At 34.7% G+C, this 24,708-nt stretch overlaps 1 protein-coding gene across 1 annotated transcript; it reads right to left on the bottom strand.

Moving 5' to 3' along the window:
- Positions 1 to 10,652: 10,652 nt before the first annotated feature.
- LOC142637417 (ras-related protein Rab7) lies at positions 10,653 to 19,185 on the bottom strand. Its single transcript, XM_075811696.1, has 7 exons — positions 18,891 to 19,185; positions 18,782 to 18,808; positions 18,440 to 18,539; positions 18,179 to 18,325; positions 14,558 to 14,638; positions 14,337 to 14,482; positions 10,653 to 11,050 (listed from the first exon to the last, which is right to left on the bottom strand). The coding sequence occupies exons 1-7, from the start codon at positions 18,941 to 18,943 to the stop codon at positions 10,987 to 10,989; spliced, it is 618 nt and encodes a 205-aa protein (XP_075667811.1). The 5' UTR covers positions 18,944 to 19,185; the 3' UTR covers positions 10,653 to 10,986.
- Between the last annotated feature and the right edge of the window lie 5,523 nt (positions 19,186 to 24,708).

Genomic DNA, 24,708 nt, shown 5'->3' with positions numbered 1-24,708 from the left:
CTGTGTTAACTACTTGGGCAGTAGAGTGCCCACTATGTCTAGCAAAATCTCTCCTAAGTCAATTGTTACTATACCTCACCGCCCTAAAGTCTCTTCGGTCAGGAGGGGTCACCTTCGCTTTCCCCTTCCCTTGCTGCTGATCCTCTTCGACTCATTCATACTCGTTAATTCGATCCATTAACTGACGCATGCTTCGCACAGGCTTTATGGTTAAGGATTTTCTCAAGTCATGCTCAGTGGGAAGGCCGACCTTAAACGTCCTTATAGCCACATCCTCAAAATCTCCATCTATCTCATTGAACATTTCCCAGTATCTGTCCGAGTAAGTCTTCAGAATCTCACCCACTCCCATGGCCATTGATAGTAAGGAATCTAGGGGAAAAGGAATCCTGCTGTAGGTAACAAATCGAGCCCCGAAAGCCCTAGTAAGCTCTTGAAATAAGCCAATTGAGCCTTCATCCAATCCATCAAACCATCTCATCGCAACAAGCCCTAAGCTAAAAGGGAATACTTTGCACATCAAGGCCTCATTCCTTGAATGAACAACCATTCTTTGATTGAAATGACTAACATGCTTCACTGGGTCCGTCCTCCCATTGTAAAGTAAATGGTAAAAGTGGGTTGTGCAAATCGACGAGGAAGCTTAGTCCTTTCAATCCTTTTAAACATTGATTTTGAAATTTGGCGTAGAACCCTACTCATTGCATCATTCCCCAAACTCCTATGGGCCGGACTTCTACTCCTTTGCCTATGATAACATTCCTCCTTATAAGAAAAAGATTCACTAGGAGGAGTTCTTGAACTTGGTCTGTAACTGTCATCTTCCCTTGACTCGAACCCTGAGCTTGAAGGAGACGCCATTTTTTGCTTACGACGTAATTTTCTATACAGATGTTCTATTTCCAACTAGGGATTCCTAGTATCTTCCCCATGTGACACATGACTCCCGGTTCTAGAATGACTCCTACTAGTTTAAGTCGTATGAACACTAACTTCATGATCTCTCCTCCGTTCTAAGTTAAGAAAATGGTTCTTGATGTTGAGATCCCACAGATTCTTCTCGATTTGGTCCTTAACCCACCATGACTGAACAAGATTACAAGTGTTTCCCTGTTTCCCACAAACAATGCCAATTGTAAGGACTGGAATTAGACCTTCAGCCCAACAAAAATGGATGATGGCCCAACAAGCCCTACACAATATATTTTCTTAGAAAATAGATTTACAGGTAAAAGACTCAATGAATTAAGTGTGGGCCACAGTAGATTGGATTCGTGCCAGAAAGGTAAGAAAATTCAATTTGTAGGGAATAACACTCCTCTGTCAAGTCCGAGGATGAAATGTTGTTCTTGTATATACTCAAGCTTTTATCTAAGTACAAGATATTCTCTCTCTCTCTCTCTTCTCTTTTCTTTTTCCCAAAGATTACCTACCCCATTTTTCCCAGTGGTCATTCCCTTATATAGTCTTGTTCTTTTCAATCCCAGTCTTCCACTTGTTGATCATCCAAGTGATCTCTTATATGCTTGTCCTATCAGAAACCTCCTGAAAGCTTTGTGAGTAGCTGTGAACTGAAATATTGCTGAGGAGTCATCTCCACATAAATGTGGCCAGTTGGTTAGGTATAGAACATTTAATGTGGTGGTAGTAGCTTTTTTCTCAGATATTTCTTAGTTTACTGTTGACTCATTTCCCTTAAGCTTATCCTCAGAAGTATGGTTTTCCCTTGCACAGTAGTTTCTAGTCGTCTGAGTTCCAACCCTCTACAACGCCTCCTGAGGAAATTTTGCTCCTCGAGAGACACCACTTGTTTGCCGTTATTTGTCCTTATCCTTGGCCCATTAACCCACATACTTATCTTATTGTTTGATCATCCTCGGGCTCCTTTACATCCTCGGGCATGGCTCACAACCCAATACTCCTACTCGATTCTTTTATCCCTACAGTACCTTTTATACAATACATTAGATTTTTTTTTTTTATCAGAACACATTAGATATTTTAATACATTACATTATATTTTTTAATCAAATTCAAATGCATAACTGTTTTAAATTAAGTTATTCGTAAAATTTAAAAAAAAAAAAAACATTTTTATGCTTCTTTAGTCAATGCAATCATATAATTGAAATTTTGAATTTAATTGTGAACCTAACATACTGTACATAAGATACTATATCTAAAATTTACCCTTAAATTCGTATTTTGTGAAAAAAAAATGTTTCATTTATTATTATTTTAATATGTTGAATATCAATACCACTATAATGAAACCCTCGTCCGATCTCTAAAAATAAAAAGAATAAAATTTAAAGACTATCTCATAATAAAAGAAAAGGAATAAGATCTAAGATAAAAATAATACAATTGAAAATTCTTAGTATCACAATTAAAAGAAGAGAAATAAAATTTTGTGACTTTATAATTTTAAAGTCAATGATAATATTCAAATTATGATTTTCTATGCAGGAAAGTAACATTTTATTCCAAAGCTTTTAGGGTCTATTACCAAATATCACTAGTCATTAACCCATGCGATGCTTAGAAAAGCTATTGACTCTAAAAAAAATTGAAGAAATATTTAACTTCTATACTTTTCCATATTTTAGAAGTGTTGTCTAACATTGAACGTTATTGAGTTATAAGTGCATAGTTACCGAAACCTGCAAAGTAATTTATAATTCTTAAATTAATAAAGCAGAACTCTCAATAGTTATATACACACACACACACTCAAAACTAATATAAACCGCAAATATATAAACAAAGACCATGATATGAGGAAGACACACCAAGTTTCAAATTTGAGTAGTAATATGACTTTCTCGTAATAATAGTTGTATAAACAATTCAAAACATGGAACAATATCAAAATTATAATACCTAATTCCATTATCTTTTATGTTGAATCCAAACAAATAATTAATTGAAATTAATCCAAACAAATAATTAATCAACCAAAAAACATAGTTTTAATAAGAAAACAAAAAATCACATCAATCTAAATTAAAAGCATTTAAGGTGAAGAATTAAGATCAACCATAACTAATAAAATCACATGAACCAATAGTATTTTGAATTTGGGGATTCAAAATTTATAGAATCCCCAAATTCTACTTCAAAACTAAACCAAATTCAACAAATTTATATATAACATACCAAATAAAAATTTATCGTTCCCTAGGCTGGAAGACGATTTTTCTCCAAAAAAATAGAGATGATTTATCTACCATGTATAATAAAAAAAAAATAATTAGTAGAAAATCTCAAGCACATATGAATGCAAATAAAAAATTCAACATAAAAGATAAAATTCATTAATAACAGTATAAACAAATATCCACATATGTTGAATTGAAATTTTATTAATAATAACAATATAAACAAATTCAACATAAAATTCATTAATCAAAAAAGAAAGTCGAATCCTAAAAAGTGAAGTTAAGTTTAGAGTTTTAAGGTGGTAATTGCTAAGGTTTTGAGGAGGGAAAAGAGACTCCTAACAGTAGTCCTTCTCTCTCTTTTTTTCTTAATCCTAACTTTTTTTTTTTTAGGTCACGTGAGTCTCACCTTTTATTTTTTATTTTTTGAATCCTAAAGTGAAGTGTTAAGTTTTGAGTTTTGAGGTGGTAATTGTTAGAACTTTGAGGAGAGGAGAGAGAGTCCAAATAGGAGTCTCTCTCTCTTTCTCTATTTTTCTTAATCTAACATGAGTCTTTTGTTTTTTAGTCCTATTTTCAACGTGAGTCTCTTTTTTTTTTGAGTCCTATCAAAATTTTTGTTTTTATATAAATTATCAACGTTTGAGTTTAAATTTAAGTTGGACTTATTAGAGAGATAGAGTTTTAAGGTTTGAGTTTGAGTTTAAGTCGAACTTACTAGAGAAATAGAATTTCACTCCTTGTTAAGTTTTGATTAAACAAAAATAATTTTGTTTTAAAAAAATGATAATGATGAGTTTGAGTTTGAGTTTAAGTTAGACTTGTTAGAGAGATAGAGTTTCACTTCTTGTTAAATTTGAACTAAATAAAAATAATTTTATTTAAATAAAATGATAAGCATCCTTTAACCACATGTTCTCAAATTTAAAGGCACTTCTACCACGCCGAACAACACCAGCTTCTAACAAAAGAGGGCAGTGGTCAGAAAGAACACGGGGAAGCACCCGTTGGGATACATTCTCAAAGTGCTCCTCCCAATCAAGAGAAGCCAAAGCCCTGTCAATTCTTGACATAGAGGGAAGACCGGAATCTCTAAACCAAGTGAAGGAAGCCCCCTCTAAAGGTAAATCAACTAAAGAATTATTCTCTATGAAATCAGAGAATGCGAGCATAGCAGGGCTGAAAGTCTCACAACCAAGTCTCTCACTTGGGTATCTGATAATATTAAAATCACCTACAAGGCACCATGCCACGGGCCACCTGGCTCGCACCTGAGACAACTCCCCCCACAAATTAGGCCGTTGACCATTGTCATTAGGGCCATACACACCTGTACAAGCCCAAATAAAATCATCCACCACACCTCTCAATAATACACTAACAGAAAACTGACCCACAATAATATCCAACTTCTCAACAACCCTCTTATCCCAAATCAGCAAGACCCCACCGGAAGACTGCACAACATCCAAAACAGCCCAATCAGTGTACGGACTACCCCATAAACTCCGAACAAAGGCCCCATCAATAGACGATACTTTCGTTTCTTTAATACACACAAAATCGCACTTCCACTCTTTTAGAAGGTTCTTACACACCTCTCTCTTCCGGGGATTATTAAGCCCCCTTACGTTCCAAGAAAGAAGTCGTAGTGTCATTTAAAACTACTAGCAGCCCCCGAGTCAGTCAAAGCATCTCTGCACTTACTCCTAGCAGAGGCACCCTCATAATTGACATAAGAAATCAGCCCCTTAAGCTCCCTGAGGCCTCGTGTCCCTGAAATAGAAGGTCTCTTAGACACCTCTTCGTCCTTCACCTTGAGACACTCCTGTTCCAGGATGCGAAAAAGGGCCAAACATTGAGCTTCATGTCTCACAATAGGAAAGCCAACCATTTTACAGAATTTTCTCATCAACTTGGATACCCAATCCGAGGGTGTACCAGCCTCAGTCATCTGTGTTCCCTCTACAGAATCCAGAGTCAACGAACCCACATTGAGATTGTTAGGAACCCAATGAGACAGAGGTTCACATTCCAACACACAATTCTCATTCTCTCCACTGCCACAACCACTGTCCACCACCCCACTGGACTCCCGAGGAAGAATAAAGAGCCCAGATTCTGACTGAGTAGCCCCAACTGAAGCCACCACTTCTGTATGTGCTTCCCCTTCCCCAAACTCAACCTCCAACACTTTACCCAAGTCTAAACTAGGAACCAATCCGTTATACATCCCCGGCCCATTCCTTGCCAAATCCGAGCTAACCATCAAGTCCCCGGTGTCACCCAAGTCCCAAAACTCAAGCCGATGATGCATCTTGGTGTCGAGGCTCGAAAACCCAGCCGGAGCCTTGCCGGCGTCGATAATATCTTTATCGGCGCTGCAAGAAGCATCTCCATCCTTTCCGGTCACTGGGTCATCACCGCGAGCAGACACCGAGCCCACTTGTCCCACTCTCGGAACCTGGACCTCCATCGGCACCTGAACTCAGGCTCCCAGAGGGTGGGCTACAAGATTAGAGCTCTGGTAGTGGGCTGAGTTTAACGTTACTGGGGTTTGGCGTGGCCTCCATTCTCTTCTGGGCTTGGCTGGAACGATGGGGTTGGAGGGAATAAGGTTATGAATAATGGGCTTTGAGGGTTTTAAAGTTGGGCCCACTTCATTTACCTCAGTCCACACAATAGCCCATTTCCCATCAAGCCCACGTTCCAAGCGCATAAAAAGGTACAAGGAAAGTTCTGATTTCATCCCATCAGTTTCAGTTTCCTTTCCCGTTGACATATCCTTCGCCCCGAGAAGCTCCTTCTGACCAAGGGTACTTGCCTTGCAGGAAACACGGTAAGCACAACTTGGATTTGACACAAGCTTCTCTCCAACTTGCTCCCTCTGTCCTAGGACCCTTTTCTTGCTGAAATTGCGACTGCTCTCTGACAAAATCTTCACCCCTCCCAAGGCAGATTTCTTCTTCCCTTCAACCCCTCTGCCAGTGGTATTTTTCCGATGCCCCACCACCACCGACGCATAGGAAGATGAGACATCTGTAATGGGAACTCCTGTGTTTGGTTTCCCTATGTTTTTCGCCCCGCCTTGGAGATGAGGGCTATCACCCACCACCGCCGCCTCCACCGCTATAGCACCCTGATTTCTCTGCGAAGAACCCTGGCTAAAGAGAGAAGCTGGTTTCAAAATCTTCCTCAGGTTTATGCTAAAATAGTGCCAGCCACATCCCAACCTTCCTTCAGGTATCACAATAGTACCTTTCCGTCGACCATGCAGAATTTCAGATACCATTAAAAACTTACCATGTGCGTTTGACCCCAGTTGAAGGATGAACACCATGTTACCATCTCTAAACGTTCTTGCATATTGACTAGGTGATTTCTTTGAAAGTAAATCCTCCAAGTGGAGCAAGAAAAGGTTTGCACTTTCCTTCCCCAGAAAAACAGAGCGCATTGAAGAATGACCTCTCTCAAAAATCCATAAAGAGAAAAAAGAACCCCCCTTCCTCAACGGAAAACTCAAAAGTTTTGGATTCAATGAAGAAAAACGTGGAACCCCCCATGACATTCAGTACTATAATTTCCCCTAACCCAAAATACTTCTGCACATAGATGTCTATAAAATAAATTTTTGTGAACTCAAAGTTCTTTAGACATTTTCAGTAGTTTGGGAGAAAAATAATATTCTTGTGATGCTGATGTGGATTGTGTGGTTGGAAAGAAATCGTCGTTCCTTTGAAGACAAAGAGAAGACCTTGGTTGAGTTGAATCTATTATGCCAGCGTAGTCTCTTAGAGTGGTCTCGTTGTTGGGGGTTTACTAATTGCTCTTCTCTCGCTGAGTTTTTGCCCTCCCTTAACTTTGTTTCCTAGTAGTTTTTTCTTTTTTTTCTTATTGTTCATCATCATGAACTCCTTGTATGACTTTCTTTCCTTTATTTATAAAAGCTTTCGGATTACTTATCAAAAAAAATAAAATGATAATTTTATTTAAATATTGTGCTGACGTAAAAAATTGTAAGAGTTTCAGAGGTTTCGGTTATATATATATTATAAAATTACAGGTCTATTATACGAGACTTGTGAAATTGCGTATTATATAAGCTCATGTACAAAACTGTTAAAGCATATGGGCTTTCAACTTTGTGAGAGTGTTGCAAAAGCTCATGCTCCTAATAATTTGGCATTTGACATGTTTGGAGTTTCCAATGCTTGAAATGTGGTATATTCCTTAATTTGCTTAGTTTAGAATTAGAAGCATGTTTAAAAATGAATGATTTTTTTTCAAAATAATATCTATTTTCAAACTATTTCCTTAATTAGCAACGTTTCCAAACTATTTATTAGGTAACTAATATCTCGAGTCTTATAAAGTCGAGTTCATTGTAACAACTCGAGTACGATAGAGTCAAGTTCCATGGAACTCAAGTTCCCTAAAACAGATCCACAACAAAAACGCAACAACTCTAGCAACCAAGCAACTCCAAGCAACAAAAACGCGGCAACCAACCTAGAAAATGTAGCAATGCCCACAACAAAAACCAGCAACGCAATTCAAAAACGCAGCAATGCCCATAACAAAAATGTAGCAACGCAACCTAGAAAATGCAACAACGCACCAGCAACATAAACTCTATGAAGCAACCTAGCAACAAAAACAACCAACCCAAAGAAGCAACAATGAAGCAATCCCCACAGTTCAAACTGAACCTAAGCGGCAAAAGCTCCAAACAAGGGAAATCGGCTCAAACTGAACTTGTCCACTTTGGATTCTCTCTCTCTCTCTCTCTCTCTCTCTCTCTCTCTCTCTCTAAACCAGATTTGCAGAAACCCTAGCCTTTGGGTTTTGGGTATTTTCTGAATTTTTTATTTGGGTTTTAAGAAAGAAAATCATATTCTCTCTCTCTCTCTCTCTCTCTCTCTCTCTCTCTCTCTCTCTCTCTCTCTCTCTCTCTCTCTCTCTCTCTCTCTCTAAACCAGATTTGCAAAAACTGGAGCCTAGGAGTTTCCAGTATTTTCTAAATTTATGATTTGGGTCTTAAGAAAGAAAAAAGAAGGAAGAACAAAAAGATCTGGAAGAAAAAGAGTTGCAGGAACTGGAACGTAAGTCCCTAAAACTCAAGTTCCACATAGAAATCGAGTTTTATAGACTCAAGTTGCTATAGTGAACTCGAGTCTATAAGACTTGAAATATTAGTTTCTTAAATAGTTTGAAAACGTTGTTAACTAACGAAATTGTTTGAAAATGAATGTTATTTTAAAGAAAAAAAATCCAAAAATGGGCCTCAAATGACTCTAAATAAATGGGTGTTTAAACGTGCACCATAGCCTCCTTAAATTTCATCATTTGTTTATGCACAAGTTCCTCAAAAAACTGACGTTGTCTTGCATAATTTAATTGCTTTACAATTACATGACCAGTTTCAAAATGATGTCATTTTGCGTTTTATAATGGTATCCAAATATAACGTTGATTTGATGGTTCCGTCTTACATGTTCAGTATTCTCTTCTCCTTCTTTTTTGAGAGAAATGTTCAGCATTCTTTATTGTTACTAGCCTCGTATCGCAAGCAAGAAGCGCGTGCAATGAGATTTTTTTTTAGTGATCTTATTTTGAGAAAAAAAAAAGTTGTATTTTATTTATTTTATATATATAATTTTTATTTTGAAAATCTAATTGATAAGTAGATAAAGTAATTTGAAAATTAACTGAAAAGTGGTCTTATTTTTTAGGCAATATTTTAATAAGAGTTAGAATTGTATTTTTACCTGAATGTCCTTTAGTTTTATCTCTACTTAAACATATGAGTATATGGGTATTTTTGAACTAAAAAATGATGAATCTAAATAGAAAAAACCTCTTAAATAATAGTATAAGTATTGGTTATTTTTGGTAATATAACGTGGCTAACTGATATATAAAATGATGAAAAGGGAGAAGTCATAAGCTTTGGTTTGAAACAACGACACTGGGCTGGAGATCATTGTTCGAATTCGAAATACTATTTCAGATCACAAGCCTCTCTTCAATTAAATGGTTCTTCTCACGTGTATGTCCTTCAATAACCAACCTAGAGTAACAAAAGGAATTTTTGTTAATAATCTAAAGGGAATGGTGTTTTTCAATTTCATGTAAGTACAATTGTAAGGTGAAAAGACCAAAGTTGGATATGCTGGTTCTATCAAGACTCTTGAATTGATATGGGAGATTGATAGACCAAATGTCACTTTCAAAATCAAGTGATGTGTATTTTTGATGTGTTCATGACATTGAAATATTGAAGTCCTTCTACGGAGTCCACTAATATGTCAGTCCATCCAAGTTTGTTCAAGTGTGGGCAAAATCTCCAACTTCCATCTTTGGCAAGTTTCACACTCCCTTACATGCCTTGTGACAATCTTGCTCCATTTTATTTTTATTTTTTTCTCATAGAAGCGTCTCTTGGCATTTCTTATAGCCAAAGTTTCCAACTGTGAAGGAGTCATGGATGTGCATTGCTGCAATATACTTGGCTTTAAGGAGGATTCTTTTCCTAACAAAGACCCTTCCTTTGTAGAGCATGATGCCAATCCTCAAAAAGAATCCCTTCAAGCTGTTCTGTTGTCACCTTTCTAATCTTAAGGGTTGCAAGGATGCACTTGCTGTCCTCATCCTTCTCATAGCATATCTGATCTTCCAACTCTTCAATCCAAAGGGTGATGAAGAATAAGGCTGCTTCTTCTGTTGGGGCTTCCTCTTCTTTTATGGACAAGCCTCTTATCACTCTATTGTCCTTCCCCACTCTTATACTTAACCAAAAACATGTAGGCAATAATTTTTAGCTTTTAATTTATGTTTAAGAGTAGGGGTGCCAGTTTTCTATTCTAATAGGAATTTTATTGGTCAGTTTTAATAGTTAAATAGAGTTTACCTAAAAGTTTCTTTAACTGCAATGACCAATGCCAAGAGCTTCTTATAGAAGTGAACAGATGCTTGATTTTTACCTTTAGGACTTGGTTGTGAAAGGTTATGGACCTCCTTTTGTGAATCAAGCCAGCTCTTAATTATGGACTTGATGCATCACATCTTTTATAAATATCTTGGAAAAAATGGGTAGGCCCAGGGCCAGTGGGTTGGAGACAACTTTCTTGAGTTCTTCAAATGTTTCTTCGGCTACATCATTTCATTGAAAGGAATTCTTTTTCAATTAGGTTTGGTTGATTCTTTTGGTTCACCCAAGGACCAATCAAAAATATTTTAATCCCACATATTTTGATGCACTTTAAGATTGGATTTCAACCAAGAAAAATTACAGTATTTCACAAAAATGGGTAAAACACACGCACAAAAAGATGTACTCCAAATATTCAATTTTTCACATTAGAATGGTCTCATGATTTGCGAAGACATTACAATTTAGTTCTACCCATTCTTCAGGTTAACTTTTTTCTTTTTTTTTTCTTTTTTGGGAGTGGGGGGTGGGAATGCTATATTCTGCTTATGGTAAAAATAAAAATTAAAGGCCAATTAGGTTGTGCATAGCTAATCAACAGAAAACTACAAGTTCAAGCACGCTTTCCCTAATCTATGCTTAAAATAACTCATGGTGAACCAATCCAAGATAGGTTTCTACAATTCCGGATTCTTGAAGTCCATCCTAACCAAAACAAGACTACTTTTTTCCACATGGCAATTTCAGTGTCAAGCATGAACTTGCAAGAACTTAGTTAACAGGGTGTACAAAACCAAAAAAAGATGAGAAAAAAATGGAAAGAATCACAAGGAGCACAAAAAATGACGTCGCAACCAAAAACGTTAGGTCAGTCAAATTATTTGATATGCCAGATCAGCATGCGCAACCACTCCTTGGCTCAGACTCTGAAACAGCCTCAGGGATTCCCTGGAAATATCTGCAATTTAAAATGGAAGAATGAGTGTCAAAAAAGTCCATTGATGCATCTCATAGGCTGCTCCAAAATCTTAATGATATTAGGATATAACACCAATAGCAGAGAGAAGTACATGACTTCAGTATTATCCATGGATGATTCATATTTAACATAAATTAAAGAGGGAAAAATAAAATCCCAATTCCCAACCATCTGTTGCATTTTAATACATACTATTAACTGGTATAAAACAATAGAGAGGCGAAAATAGATTACAAGAATGCTCCATTGTACTGATGAAACAGCTGAACATAGACACCTTTTTTTCCCTCCCGTCTCCAAAACAAGCTTTGTTTTTTAACAAACAAATTGTAAAATAGTAATTAGTTAATCCAAGGAAATTAAAACAGTACATTATTTTTAGATAGTATTTGACGTATTTGACAAGTATAAATATTTTCAAAATACAGAATATATGCATCACAATAATACCCATACTGGTTTTTTTTTTTAAATGGTAAGTTACACAAGCACCCAACCCTCATCCCCACCCTCCACCTAGCACTTAGAAGGGGAGGAGGTGCCAGTTGAGCTAGAGCTCAATGGCTTAATATTGAGTCGTTTTTGAAATGCCAATCTGCCACCTTAATGAGAAAATATGAATGAACTTAAATGCTACAGAAAACAAATAAGGTATATATACCATGTAATAAACAAAATGATGAACAATAACGTAGATAGACTCAAATATGAACAACCAAAACACACAACAATTGATATATAATAGACAAACATTGAATTTTGCAAAAAAAATTCACATTTTTTTTTATAGATAAGAATAATTTTATTAAAGAGAGGCTACTTCATGTACAAAGGACACAAAGTAACCTAAAGAATTACAAGAATTATATACAAAAATTCAACGACTCTATAAACAATGCAATAGAATGACTAATCGTAAAACCCCAAACACGAGACCACTCATATAAAGAACTAGTGAAGGTTGCTACAACAGAATCCTCATACTTTACACATCTTCAAAAGTGTGCTGATTATGTTCCCTCCATATATTCCACATCAATCATAATGGACAATATTCAAAATATCTGACTAATGCTTAACAACCCAATTTCTCCAACCAAACATAAGGTCAATGACCTTTTCCAGTAGAACCTACTGGATTCCAAAGAATCTAAAAACAAAGCTCCACAAGTCATATGCAACAGTACAGAGTATCAATAGATGATCCACCCTCTCCCACTACACAATTCTTATTCCAAAAACTTATGGGAAGAATCTATCTTTAACTATATGAAGAAAAAGAAGGAAAAAATATATTAATGAAAGGAAATTGAAAGTGATCCCTATTGTTATGGTGATCATTAAATGGAAATGCAGTGATAGCCTTATAGGACCTTGTTGAGAATATATTTTCAAGATTTTTCTTATCATTCCATTTTTTACTTATCAAAAAAATATAATTTCAAGATAAATTCAAGTCCCATAAACAGTAGTACTAACAAGTAGATCATTGTCCAAAATCTCAAAATACAACTACATATTCTCTTAATATCAAGGCTTTTATCTTAACTGCCAAAAAAAACAGATAGAAATAGGTGTCATAATACTAAGGTTCAGAAAATTTCATCTTCCCAAAAGAAAATGAAGTAGTTTGTCCAGAAGGAAAACTTTCCATAACTCCAAAATCTATTCATTTTCACAAGAAACTCAGAATTGATACAATTTTCATAATCTGGGGAGTTAGCAAAACCCTAAAAAGATTAGTTGACCATGGGCATGTATAAGACCAACACCTTATACAAGGCAGTCATCATATTTACTTGCCGATGGGCTGATTTCCTATCAGATACAGAAGAGGAAAATCCTCTTAGACAATCTTCATTGCCATTAGCTTATTGTCAGCAATTACCAATGTATATGTAATGCAGTAAGTTGCATCGCTACCACTGTGCAAACAACGGCCAGAACCAGCTGAATGGCCACACAATAAAATTAATCACTGGTATGCATCATCATGCACATCTAATTATTGTGCTCACCAACTGTTCCAATTTTCCTTGACCTTTCTCACATCTACCATGCTATTCTTAAATTTGAACATAAATGCCACCCTCTTTTCTTTCTCTTGGCAATGGTTTGCGATTAATTCTGTTAGCAAATAAAAACAATATTCAAACTACCTAAAAGACTAAAAGAATATCCATAGTATAACCTCCAATATAGCGCACCACCAGACCTCATAGCATTTTCTTATAGGATTTTCCACGTCTAATTGTTTCATTTTACATCATTTATTTTCCACCCTTCAAGACTTTCAACATCTTATTACAACCAAAACTATATGGGAATTATTCAGAAATCAAGGTAATGGCTATCTTGATCATGTGGTGGGCCCCCAACATGATGAAGGAAAGGATCACAGTGTGAGAGAGATCCAGCATGTGAGAGAGAGAGAACGTTGTGTGATAAAGCAAGACTTCGAGAGAAAAAGGGAGAAAAAAGTAGTGGATAAACTCAAATAAATAAATTAAAGCCAATTGCTAAGTACAGTGCTGGTCAGAAATGGACTAAACTATGCTCACATACATTTTGCCTACAGTGCTGGACTAACTGAATGGGCAGTCCTATGTGGTGCTCTTATACCTTTCATAATCATACAAACAGTTAATACATTTTATTGACAGGTTAAAATGATACTAGTATATATTTATGAGCTAATGAACATAAGTTGAACACTACCAGTGGTAAATAGATCTTACCAAAGATAAGAGATAGACAGGTACTTCAAACATAAACTCATTTATTTGTTTAACTAAATTATATGCATTTCTCACTTCCAATAAATGAAATTTGATGTGGCATTGTTGAACTGCACAGGCTTGAAGTTCTAACAAGGGTAGTTTTTCTTCTTCTTTATTGAAAAGTAAGTTCTAAGGGTAGCTTTTATCAGGCACACACCCTTGATGTAGTACAAGTGCTGATGACCTTTCACTAGGAATATCTCATATTCCTTGACCCCAATTTTTATCTCTTTAATTGTAGTGATTGAACCCACAAAAATCATGCCTTGTTAGACTGCTGTAAAATATGATCCAGAACTCATTTCCATGGAGTGCCGCTGAACCCATGTTCATCTCAAAACTTGTGACTGTTAATACGTAGAATATTACTAGCACTGTATGTTTTCCATGGGGTTCATTTTAAAACTATGCCTGTTAGTACCTTAGAACAGTGATATATAATGCCAAGCCAATCAAAAAGATATCAACACCCAAAATAAACTTACATGTCCTGTTCACGCTCATTGGCTAGAGCAGTCTTGGCAATACATAAAAATGCAGCGTCAACATTATAATCCTCTTTTGCTGATGTCTCAAAGTAAGGTATGTTGCCTTTTGAAGCACACCAATCCTTTGCTTTCTTCTCAGAAACCTAGAAAGAAGATAATTTAGGTTAACATCCAAGGAACAAAGAAACACGGATAACACTGCAACAGTATATCCTTACCACTCGACTATTCCCACCATCAACATCAATCTTGTTTCCAAGCAATATAAACGGAAATGTCCTTGGGTTAGGTGGATTTGCCTGGGACAACAATGAAGGTGGAAACCAGTTCAACATTCAAACGGAAAAAGATATAAGCACCTTTTGAAAAACTAAAGCAAAAAATCATAGAGACTAAAACTAGAAATAATAGAATCGCAAATAATCAACTCAAAAAATGCAATGAACTAAAAATGACTGTTAAAATTGCAAAGGAACCGATCAACAGAGCATGTAGTCTGCATTTAAAGGTGATGGAGGAATCAAAATAAGTGAAGAAATTATATTCCTACAATACTTCAACATGAAAAGACAGATATTAGGATATAATGATGCAAATCATCATATCAGTGGAGCATGTAAAGCAGGGCTGTCAATGGATCAGCTCAAAAACCAAATACAATCTGAATTCAAAACAGTCATAGTTCCACTATCAAGCTAAATCAGTTCAGGCACTAGTAACAATAAAATCATATATGTGCGGGTAATTTTGTATTATAACACACCTATTAACAAGAGAAGGAAAGTTTAGATTTACATTATGAAATTTTAAAGACGCACCAAATCTGAATTTTCAGCCATCATGTCAAATTCAAATTCAAACTTGAATCCTATTAGATCCAAAACAGCTCCAACCTATTGACAGCCCTAATGTCAACTTATGAGCTTTTACTGAATAAACTTAAACCAATCCACTTAAGCACCTAGCCGAGAGGCTTGAGGCAACAAAAAGGTGCTAGCCCGATTAAAGCTAAGCGTAAAATTATATCTATATATATATATATATATATATATATAATTATTATACATATAGAACTTAAATCATATATTCCTAATATATTATAATCAAGTGTCTTTTAATTGATTTAGGTCTATTAATTGATTTCAAATAGGCTTAACATGGTTTAGGCTCTAATATATATATTCATAAATAGGTTTAGGCTCTAATAATTATTCTAACTATATATTTAATTACAAGCTTTTAAAAATTAATCAACCTATAAGTTTTACAACAACTTTCTGTGGATTAATTAATCTAAAAAAAGGTTTTCTAAACTAATAATCTGAAAATAGGTATTACGACAACCTTCTAAAAGAAAATTTATATATATACATTTTTTTTTTTTTTGAATGAGGCTCTCGCCTTAGTGCTTTTTTCATGGCTTAAGGTGGTTGCCTTGGTCGCCTAGGCTCTAAAGGTGAGCGTCTCACTAAATAAGCCTTGCCTTAGAGCCTCAGTGATGCCTCACCGCACATCTCGCCTTAGAGCATTAGCAGTGCCTCACCTTGCCCAAGCGGCTTGCCTTTGACTACCATGAAAGGCATCAAGGGGTGCAAGAAAAACCAAAAGGCACCGAATACAGCAACCAGAACCAACCATAATCATCAGTTTTAGTTGGTATTCTCTCTTCCATCAGAACTATCAGTGCTGGTATTCAGAAAACCAAAAGATTTGGTTCAGTGGTCGGTTTTGAAGGTCAGGAAACCAATATGCTACAAAGCTGACAGAGATGCCCCTTAGATGGGATGGGAGATAATTGAGATGTGAGAGAGGGAATCTCAGACACACCAGCTTGCTTGGTTTTAAAGGTCAGTCTGCAAAGAGTGAAGGAGTAGGGGTTTGGAAGGCAAAGTGATTGAGTGAGGAAGATGAGGTTTTGGGCCATTTAACTTGAGACCATGTTGATGGGGCTTAATGAGATGGTTTGATTTCCCAAAATTCTAGGCTATGCAAAAAGAAGACATTAACAGGCCCATTACTTATGGAAGAAATCAAGCCCACTGTTCTACATAGAAAAGCATTTAGGTTTGTTCCCTTAGTTGATCTCCATCATCCATTTGAATTTTCAATCCACTATATCCTTCTTTAAGAACTTTGACTGGAACAATGCAACATGAAAATTAAAGAATAGAAAAATAAAAGATAAAGATCCTAGGAGGCAGCACATATGTCTTGTTAAAGTCAACACCAAGTAAAAGAGGACCTCTAGGAGTTAGCACCTATGGGCTAGGGTTGGGTGGAGTCAGTACCATACCATTGAGACAATTTCAAGAGAAATCTGTATTCGTCATCAAAAGAATCCATTGAGCCCATTCAAGCCCCTCTTGCTGCTTATCTTAGTTTCAAAGGTACTCAATCTACCACTACCAACAAAATCGACCAATGAACTGATATTCCATCAGTTTCAGCTGATTTGATTTTTTAATCTGACAACCGGTGATCAGTTTTTAAATTTTAGAAACTGATGATGTCGGTTCAGTGGAACAAATTCCTCAACACCAACAGAATTACACTCATAATAGTGACGCTTTAACAAACAAAAGCATCATCTTCCTTCAACTTTCAAAACCGACAAACACATCAAGCAGTCTAGGGAATCAATTAATTTTTTTTACGACTGAGATTTTGGCAAGATACTGTTTGTGGTTCTAATAAAATTTTAAAATCACCCCAACAACCCCCCCCCCCCCAAAAAAAAGAAAAAAAGAAAAGAAAATAGGTGAATAATGGAAAGCTCCAATGGCACAAATTCTAATAAAGAAAGATTTAATTCTATTTGAGGAGGGGGGAAAAATAAATCTCTCCTTACTGTATAAAGTACAAAAGCTGACAAAATTTTTAGCAAAAGAACAAATAAAGTAAGCAAAAAGTGTTATGATGATGGACTGAAAGATTATGCTGAGACAATATCTATTTTAAAATTCAGACAAGAATGAGCCATTTGAAACGCAACGAAAATCATTATTGTTTCCAAAAGGAAGGTAAGAGGTCTAAAATTTTCCCTTTCCAATGGCATTGCCTAAACCCTCTCTAACAAATGATGTACTGTGCAAGATCATGCTGAGACACTATCTATTTCAAAATTCAAACAAGAATGAGCCATTTGAAATCCAATTAAAGTAATTGTTTCCAGAAGGAAGGTAAAAGGTCTGAAATTTTCCATTTCAAATGTCATTGAATAAACCTCTCTAACAAATTATTCATAACTATAGATAATGTCAATCTTAGTAGAAGGAAGTGCCATTTGAGTTGGAGCTTGTTGGCATGAGAGCCTATGTTAAATGATTTCAAATATGAAAGTCTAACAAAAGCGTGTGTCAACAATGGGATTTGTTTTTTTCAACAGAAACCAACAAGATACCAGATGCTAGGAGGGGAACTGCAATTGCTACACCAACTAAATCTAAGAAGTTTTGGTGAAGCTCACACCCGCCTGTTAATTAAATAGCAGAAGATATCGTTTCCCCACATAATTAAACTTATACCTAGGAATGAAGCACTCCAAACCAAAATAGTGTATAACTAACACGTTTTCTTATACTTTCAATAATTAAGTGATGCTCCCACTAAAACATTTCAGTTCCTTCCTCTTATACTATCACTATAAAGTAAGTGCTGCCACTAAAACATTTCAGATTCATCCATATACATTCCAATCACTCAAACGATAACTGACGAACTGAAAAAAAAAATTATGAGAAATAAAACAAATTGCCTTAAAAAGGAAAAGTGGCTGTTAGCAAATCATCAAAACCAACAAGACATAAAGAATGAATAAAGGCATTGACATGACAACCAACCTGTTTAAGAAACTCCTCATGCCAATTATCAAGAGTATCAAACGACTTCATGACGTTAACGTCATAAGCTAGAACACAGCAATCTGCGCCTCTATAAAACGCAACTCCAAGACTTTGAAACCGCTCTTGGCCTGCGGTGTCCCATATCTACCAACCAATATGAACCCAAAATGATATCAGACATTCAACATTAATTCCCCCATTAAAAAAAAAAAAAAACTGAAGTTCCAATTGAATAATGCCCAAATGCCATTTACCCACTTGAAGAGTGACGAGCCTGTCATCAATTTGGAGCTCTTTCGTGACGAAATCGGCACCAATTGTAGCTTTATACTGCTGACTAAACTTCTTATGCACATATCTAACAGCTAGTTAAAGATCCACAACTACAAATACTACCCCATAATAATTCCTTAACAAATGGCTCAGCTACAACACACCGTATATTCAAAATTTAATCATATTTATCAGCCAAATTAGCAAGCAGAACCATTAAAGGAAACCAACCCAAAAAATAATAAATTAAATACTAAAAATCGCTTAAATATTGAAAAACATATATGATAATCTCACAGATCAATGAGTTGAAAGTTGAAAGGATACTGATTCATCAACGAAGTCTTGCCGACCCTGAAATCCAAAAACAAAAAAGAATTAATACATAAATAATAATAATAAATGTGTAAAAAGAAAGAAAAAGCAAAGTACGTACCCACTGTCGCCGAGAACGATGACCTTGAGCAAGGTACGCCTACGCACTGACATGGCGATTTGATTTCAGAATTTTTGAAATCTAAAAAGCTTCTTTTTATATATATATATATGTATTTTATAATTTGTGCGAGTAGACAAGCTCTTTTTTATAGAGAGTGGGGGAATTGAAAAGGGAACAACGAATGAATGAATAAAGCGAAATAAAAGGATGTTTCCTTTGCTTTTGTAGTATTTGTTGCCTTTTACAATTGATCGAATGAGAGAGTTTGAGTTTTGGGGTAATTCTTAATTGTAATTGTAATGTAATGTTACGATGATTTGTCGTGTATTGAGACACGTACGTGATAGTGGGACTGGGACTGAGTCGACTGACACTTGGACATGTTTAATTCTGTACTATGGAATGCTATGCCTACTAACTATTTTATCATTTTCTTTTTCTTTTTTTCCAAACAGTAAATATGACCAATTCTTATTATTTCGATCAATTTTTCATTTACAAATTTATCCAAAAAAAAAATTCATTTACAAATAATCAATTAACACATCATCAGTTTATTTATACTACTATTTAAGCGGTTGTTCCTGTTTGGACCTGATTTTTTTTTTTTTTTAAATACCTCTATGTCCTTAAGTTTAAGTAGAGACAGAACTAAAAGATAGTTTGGTAAAAATACATGTCTAATTTGCACTAAAATATTGCCTACAAAATAGGAACACTTCTCCACTAACCCACTTCTTCAAATCAACAATATCTATATTGTTTTTTTTAAATAGAAAAATAAGTTAAACACCTCGTTTATCCAAAAACAAATTTAAATATATATATATAATAAAAAATAAAAACTAAAGAACAATATAGATTTTTTTTTGTTCTAAAATACCTTTACATTCCTATGTTTAAGTAAAGACAAAACTAAAGGACAATCTGGTAAAAATACAACCCTAACTTCCACTAAAACATTGCCTAAAAAATAGGGTCACTTTCCAATTAATTTTCAAATTGATTTATCCATTTATAAATTAGATTCTCAAAATAAAAATTATATATATAATAAAAAACATAGATTTTTTTTTTTTGCTACTACCACTAAAAAAAAAAAAAAAACCTCATCTCACGCGCGTGTCATGAGGCTAGTAACTCTACTATTTTCCTATTTTTTCTAAAGAAATGTTACCATCACAAACTATTTTGCAGCAGTTTTATAGACTACTAGCCTCATCCTACACGCTTCGCGCGTAAGATGAGGGCTTTTTTTTTTTTAGTGGTAGTAGCAAAAAAAAAATCTATGTTTTTTATTATATATATAATTTTTATTTTGAGAGTATAATTTATAAGTGGATAAATAAATTTGAAAATTAATAGGAAAGTGACCCTATTCTTTAGGTAATGTTTTAGTGGAAGTTAGAGTTTTATTTTTACCGGATTATCCTTTAGTTTTGTCTATACTTAAACATAATTTATAAATGGATAAATAAATTTGAAAATCAATAGGAAAGTGACCCTATTTTTTAGGCAATGTTTTAGTGGAAGTTAGGGTTTTATTTTTATTGGATTGTCTTTTAGTTTTGTCTCTACTTAAACATAAGAATGTAAGGGTATTTTAGAACAAAAACAATTTGGATTGTCCTTTAGTTTTTTTTTTATATATATTTAGATTTGTTTTTGGATAAACGTGAGGTGTTTAACTTGTTTATTTTTTTAAAAAAATAATAATAAATGTATAGTTACTTCGAAGAAGAGGGTTAGTGGAAGAGTGTTCCTATTTTGTAAGCAATATTTATGTGCAAGTTAGACATATATTTTTATCAAACTATCATTTTGTTTTGTCTCCACTTAAACCTAGGGATGTAGGGGTATTTTGGAACAAAAAAAAATCTAGTTCCAACAGGTATAGCCGCTTAAATAGTAGTATAGATTACTGTGGCAAATTTTTACTAAGTTCATCGTTAACATCTTCTTCTTCTTCTTTTTTACTTTTTTTTTTAATAACTGGCATCACATTTTTATTTAATAATAATCATTTATCATATTACTTTGTAAAATACTTTATAAAAGAGTTTGAAACTCTAGCATTTTCTCTTCTTTTCTTTTCTTTTTTACATGCAATGCAAACGACGAGGACATCATACAGAGGGGAAGGTTCTTGTCAACATAGCATCCCAAAATTCCCAACTTCATTCTCAAAAAAGTTAAAAAAAAAACAAACCTTCTTTATCTCAATCTCATCTAGGGCATTCGGCATTCCCAATAGGGGTGGCAATTCGTGTTCGCGTGTCAGCTTCGTGTCGTGTCAAGTCATGAGTATTCAACTACATAGGTCAACACTAACCTGACATGTTTATTAAACAGGTCAAGATTCCTCAACCCTAACACAACCCATTTATTAAACGGGTCAGTCGTGTCGACCTGTTTATTAGATTTTATCAAAATGAAAAATAAAAATTAATGAAAAAACAAACCAATAAATATTTTTAATATAAAATTCAAAATTAACGAGTAACTGCATCACAAATAATCATTCAAAATTAAAGCATATCTCAATATCACAAATAATCAATCACAATATGTTAAAGAATATAAATCACAACAACTAATAAGTTCATATACCTAGAGTTTGAAGGGTATATTGGTAAAATATCATTTAATTAAACGGGTCAGACGGGTCAAACGGGTTCTATGTGTTCAACACTAACCCAACCCATTTATTAAACGGGTTAGCCGTGTCAACCCGAATATGATACGAACCCGTTAAGCCTCAACCCATAACCTACTAATTTCGTGTCGTGTCGTGTCGGGTTCGCGGGTCGTGTCAAATTTTGCCACCCCTAATTCCCAACAATGCTCACCACATCAGATTTTTTGAATAGGCCACAAAAATCTACTTAGGTGTTGTCTCTAGCAGGCTTTGGAATTGAGCCCACTACTAAAGGCCCAACTTTCTGGGTAAATTCCACGTGGCGCTCACTTTATCTTAGGAAAATAGGGCATGCGTTTAGCATTAGTTTATTTAGTTTTTTATTGACTTTTTTTTTTTGGTTAAAAATGTACTAAATTATCTTCCATTTTGAAAAAGTGAGAAAATTTGAAAATTTAAAAAACTATACTTAAAATCTAAAAACTTGTCAAATAAAACTATAGGGAATGGCTTTTTAAGCTAGTGTTTAGCGGAAAAATCTTGTATGAGATGGTCTTATAAGACCGTCTCAAAAGATACTTTATCATATTTAGCCTATTTGCTGCACTATTTGCAGGTACCACATGGATTCCCAAGAAAGAAGTTTATATCAAGTTTCAGCTAGCTTATTTCTACTACTATTGTGGGTCCCACTTAGCTTATTTTTTGTCAAAAAGTCACTACTTTGTAGGTTCCACTCTAGGCACAAGGGCATACACCTCGGCCTTTGGGGTGGACCGTAGCGGTGGGTGAAAAATGGAGTCCCTAAATCAGGTCTAGGAATCATATTGGGCATTTTGGGCCAATCACTTACATGCATAGGTTTGCATGCTAGATTATGGATCAGAAGTTTAAGTACAGCTTGGGAAGGTGTTAGGCACTCAAGATTGTCCGGCTTGTGAGCCAACCTCCATTATGTGTTGCTGGGTCATATTTAGATAAAGAAATTATTAAAAGAGCCATAATCTTTAACCTAAACATACATCATGCACTTAAGGAAAAAATATATATATTAAAGATCACATCACAATATACAAGGAAACAAATCAAACAAAATATATTAAAAAGGAAAAAGATAACAAATAAACAAACACAAAAGGAAAAATATCACACATAAACCAAACATGGCAAAAATACCAAAATAAACATGGAAAATAATTAAAGACAATTAACTAACCTAAACAAAGACAAAAGAATCAAAGAACATGTGAAAAATTATTAAAATAATAAAAACAATATTTTGCCATAATCTAGGTTTGGAGTGTGTGCACATACTCAACAATGCGTATGCATAGTCGAAACCATGCACACGCATACTCGATGATGCACATGCATTCTTTAACACAGAACTAAAAAATCACATTTTTATTGATAATCATTCAAATATATTAAAACATAAATTAAAACCATGTTAGAACCCTAAATACTTAACTAGCATAAAGAAAAACACAAAACATCAACATAAACAAATAAACATAAAACAGAACAAATAGCAAACTAAACTAACATAAAATAAATATCATGTTATACTTTATATAAAATCAAAATAATAAAACAAGAATGTTGGGAAATTTAGACACAGGTTGATAGAATTAACAAGTTTTAAAAACCCAAGTTGTTAATTAGATTTATTATGCATAAATCTTGTTAAAATAAACAAACATCAATATCATATTAAAACTAAGTGCAACGGAAAAATAAATAAGACAAAATATAATGATCCAGGAAAACCAATGAAACCAACCAGTTTCACAGTAAAAAACCTGGGGAGAAACCTTCCTAAAAAGCAATCCACTATAATAAAAAGAAGTTTAAGATCTAATACAAAACTTGGTCCCTAAACTCTACAATTCCCGTAGATGAACTCACAGCAAAAACCTTCTATCGCTTCAAAACCTTTGAACTCTTCAATATATGAATACCACCCTTTGATGCATGAATCTCAGTACGTGACTTACTTCTTTGTGCGAATCCCAGTACGTGACTTACTCATCAACTTAAGGAAAAAGAATGTTGGCTGCAAAGTTCTTCACTTCATTAACAATGAAGATCAAGAAGCACTTGGTTACAAAACCCTAAGGCACAAAGACGCAGTAGCTTCTTTTTAAGAGAATAAGGTTTCGGTCACCTTTTGCATATGCTCTCCTTATATTCTCTTATGTGACGGCCTCTAAAATATGCTTTATATATGTCTAGGGTTGTGAGAAAAGAAACCCTACACAAATACAAAAGTTTAGCCCAAAAATCAGATCTGAAAATTCTGATTTCTGTAACCTCAATAGATAACCTCGATAGATAGCATCTGTCAAGCCTCATTAAACCTCGATAGATAGCTATTTGTCGAGCAGCTGTTCACTAGGTGTCTAGCAGGTGTCCAGCAGCTATCCGCAGGTGTCCAACTTTAGTAAACATATTTTCTTCACTTGTTTATTGGTCTAATTTTCATGGCTTTAATATTAGACTTGAACAACATGTTCTTTGAAGTATTAAACACATCCTAGATCAATCCAAATACAAGTAAAGTGTGTTTTGTCAAAAGATTAGCCAACTACATAAAATATGTCCTTAACAATCTCCCCCTTTGGCAATCCGTAACAAAACCACAACAAACAAATGAACATATAAGAGAAGTCATAAATCACTCAACTCATACTCACTTGTTGAATACAATAAAATTTACCCTAACAAAAACTCTTGAAAAATTTTGCAAGAAGAGAGTTCATGGCATGAAAGACTTTGACAACCTCTTTTTTTAAACACTTTAAACAAAACTCATCAATGCATCTTTGTGTGAGACAGAAATAATAGATTGCATACAAATAAAGAAACATGTGTATAAAGAGATAAAAGAAACAACACATGTAGAGGTAGGTGAAAAAAACATACATCATCACATATATATCAAAGATAAGCACAATGTATGTAAACATGGTCACAAGACCTAAGGTATAAAAACAATAAGCTAAAAGTAGCTCTTACAACAACAAGGAGGTAAACACTCCCCCTAACAAGATGAAAGACATCTCCCCCTTATAAGATCATGTATTCCTCCCCCTAACTTGTAGAATCTTAAAAAGAAATCATAAATTCTCCAATTTCTCCCCCTTTTGGTCACGATTGACAATGAGTATAAGAGGC

Source organism: Castanea sativa, chromosome 1, assembly GCF_040712315.1.
Source record: "Castanea sativa cultivar Marrone di Chiusa Pesio chromosome 1, ASM4071231v1".
NCBI lineage: Eukaryota > Viridiplantae > Streptophyta > Magnoliopsida > Fagales > Fagaceae > Castanea > Castanea sativa.
The sequence above is the reverse complement of the archived record's forward strand: the minus strand, read 5'-3'. Positions and strand labels throughout refer to the sequence as shown.

Excerpts from the sequence above, each read along its gene's own strand:
- LOC142637417 (XM_075811696.1), bottom strand. The coding sequence starts at position 18,943 with ATGTCAGTGCGTAGGCGTACCTTGCTCAAGGTCATCGTTCTCGGCGAC. Across the intron at positions 18,809-18,890 it reads ATCGTTCTCGGCGACAGTGG|GGTCGGCAAGACTTCGTTGA; the intron begins GTACGTACTTTG and ends TTTGGATTTCAG. Across the intron at positions 18,326-18,439 it reads ACAGGCTCGTCACTCTTCAA|ATATGGGACACCGCAGGCCA; the intron begins GTGGGTAAATGG and ends ATTGGTTGGTAG.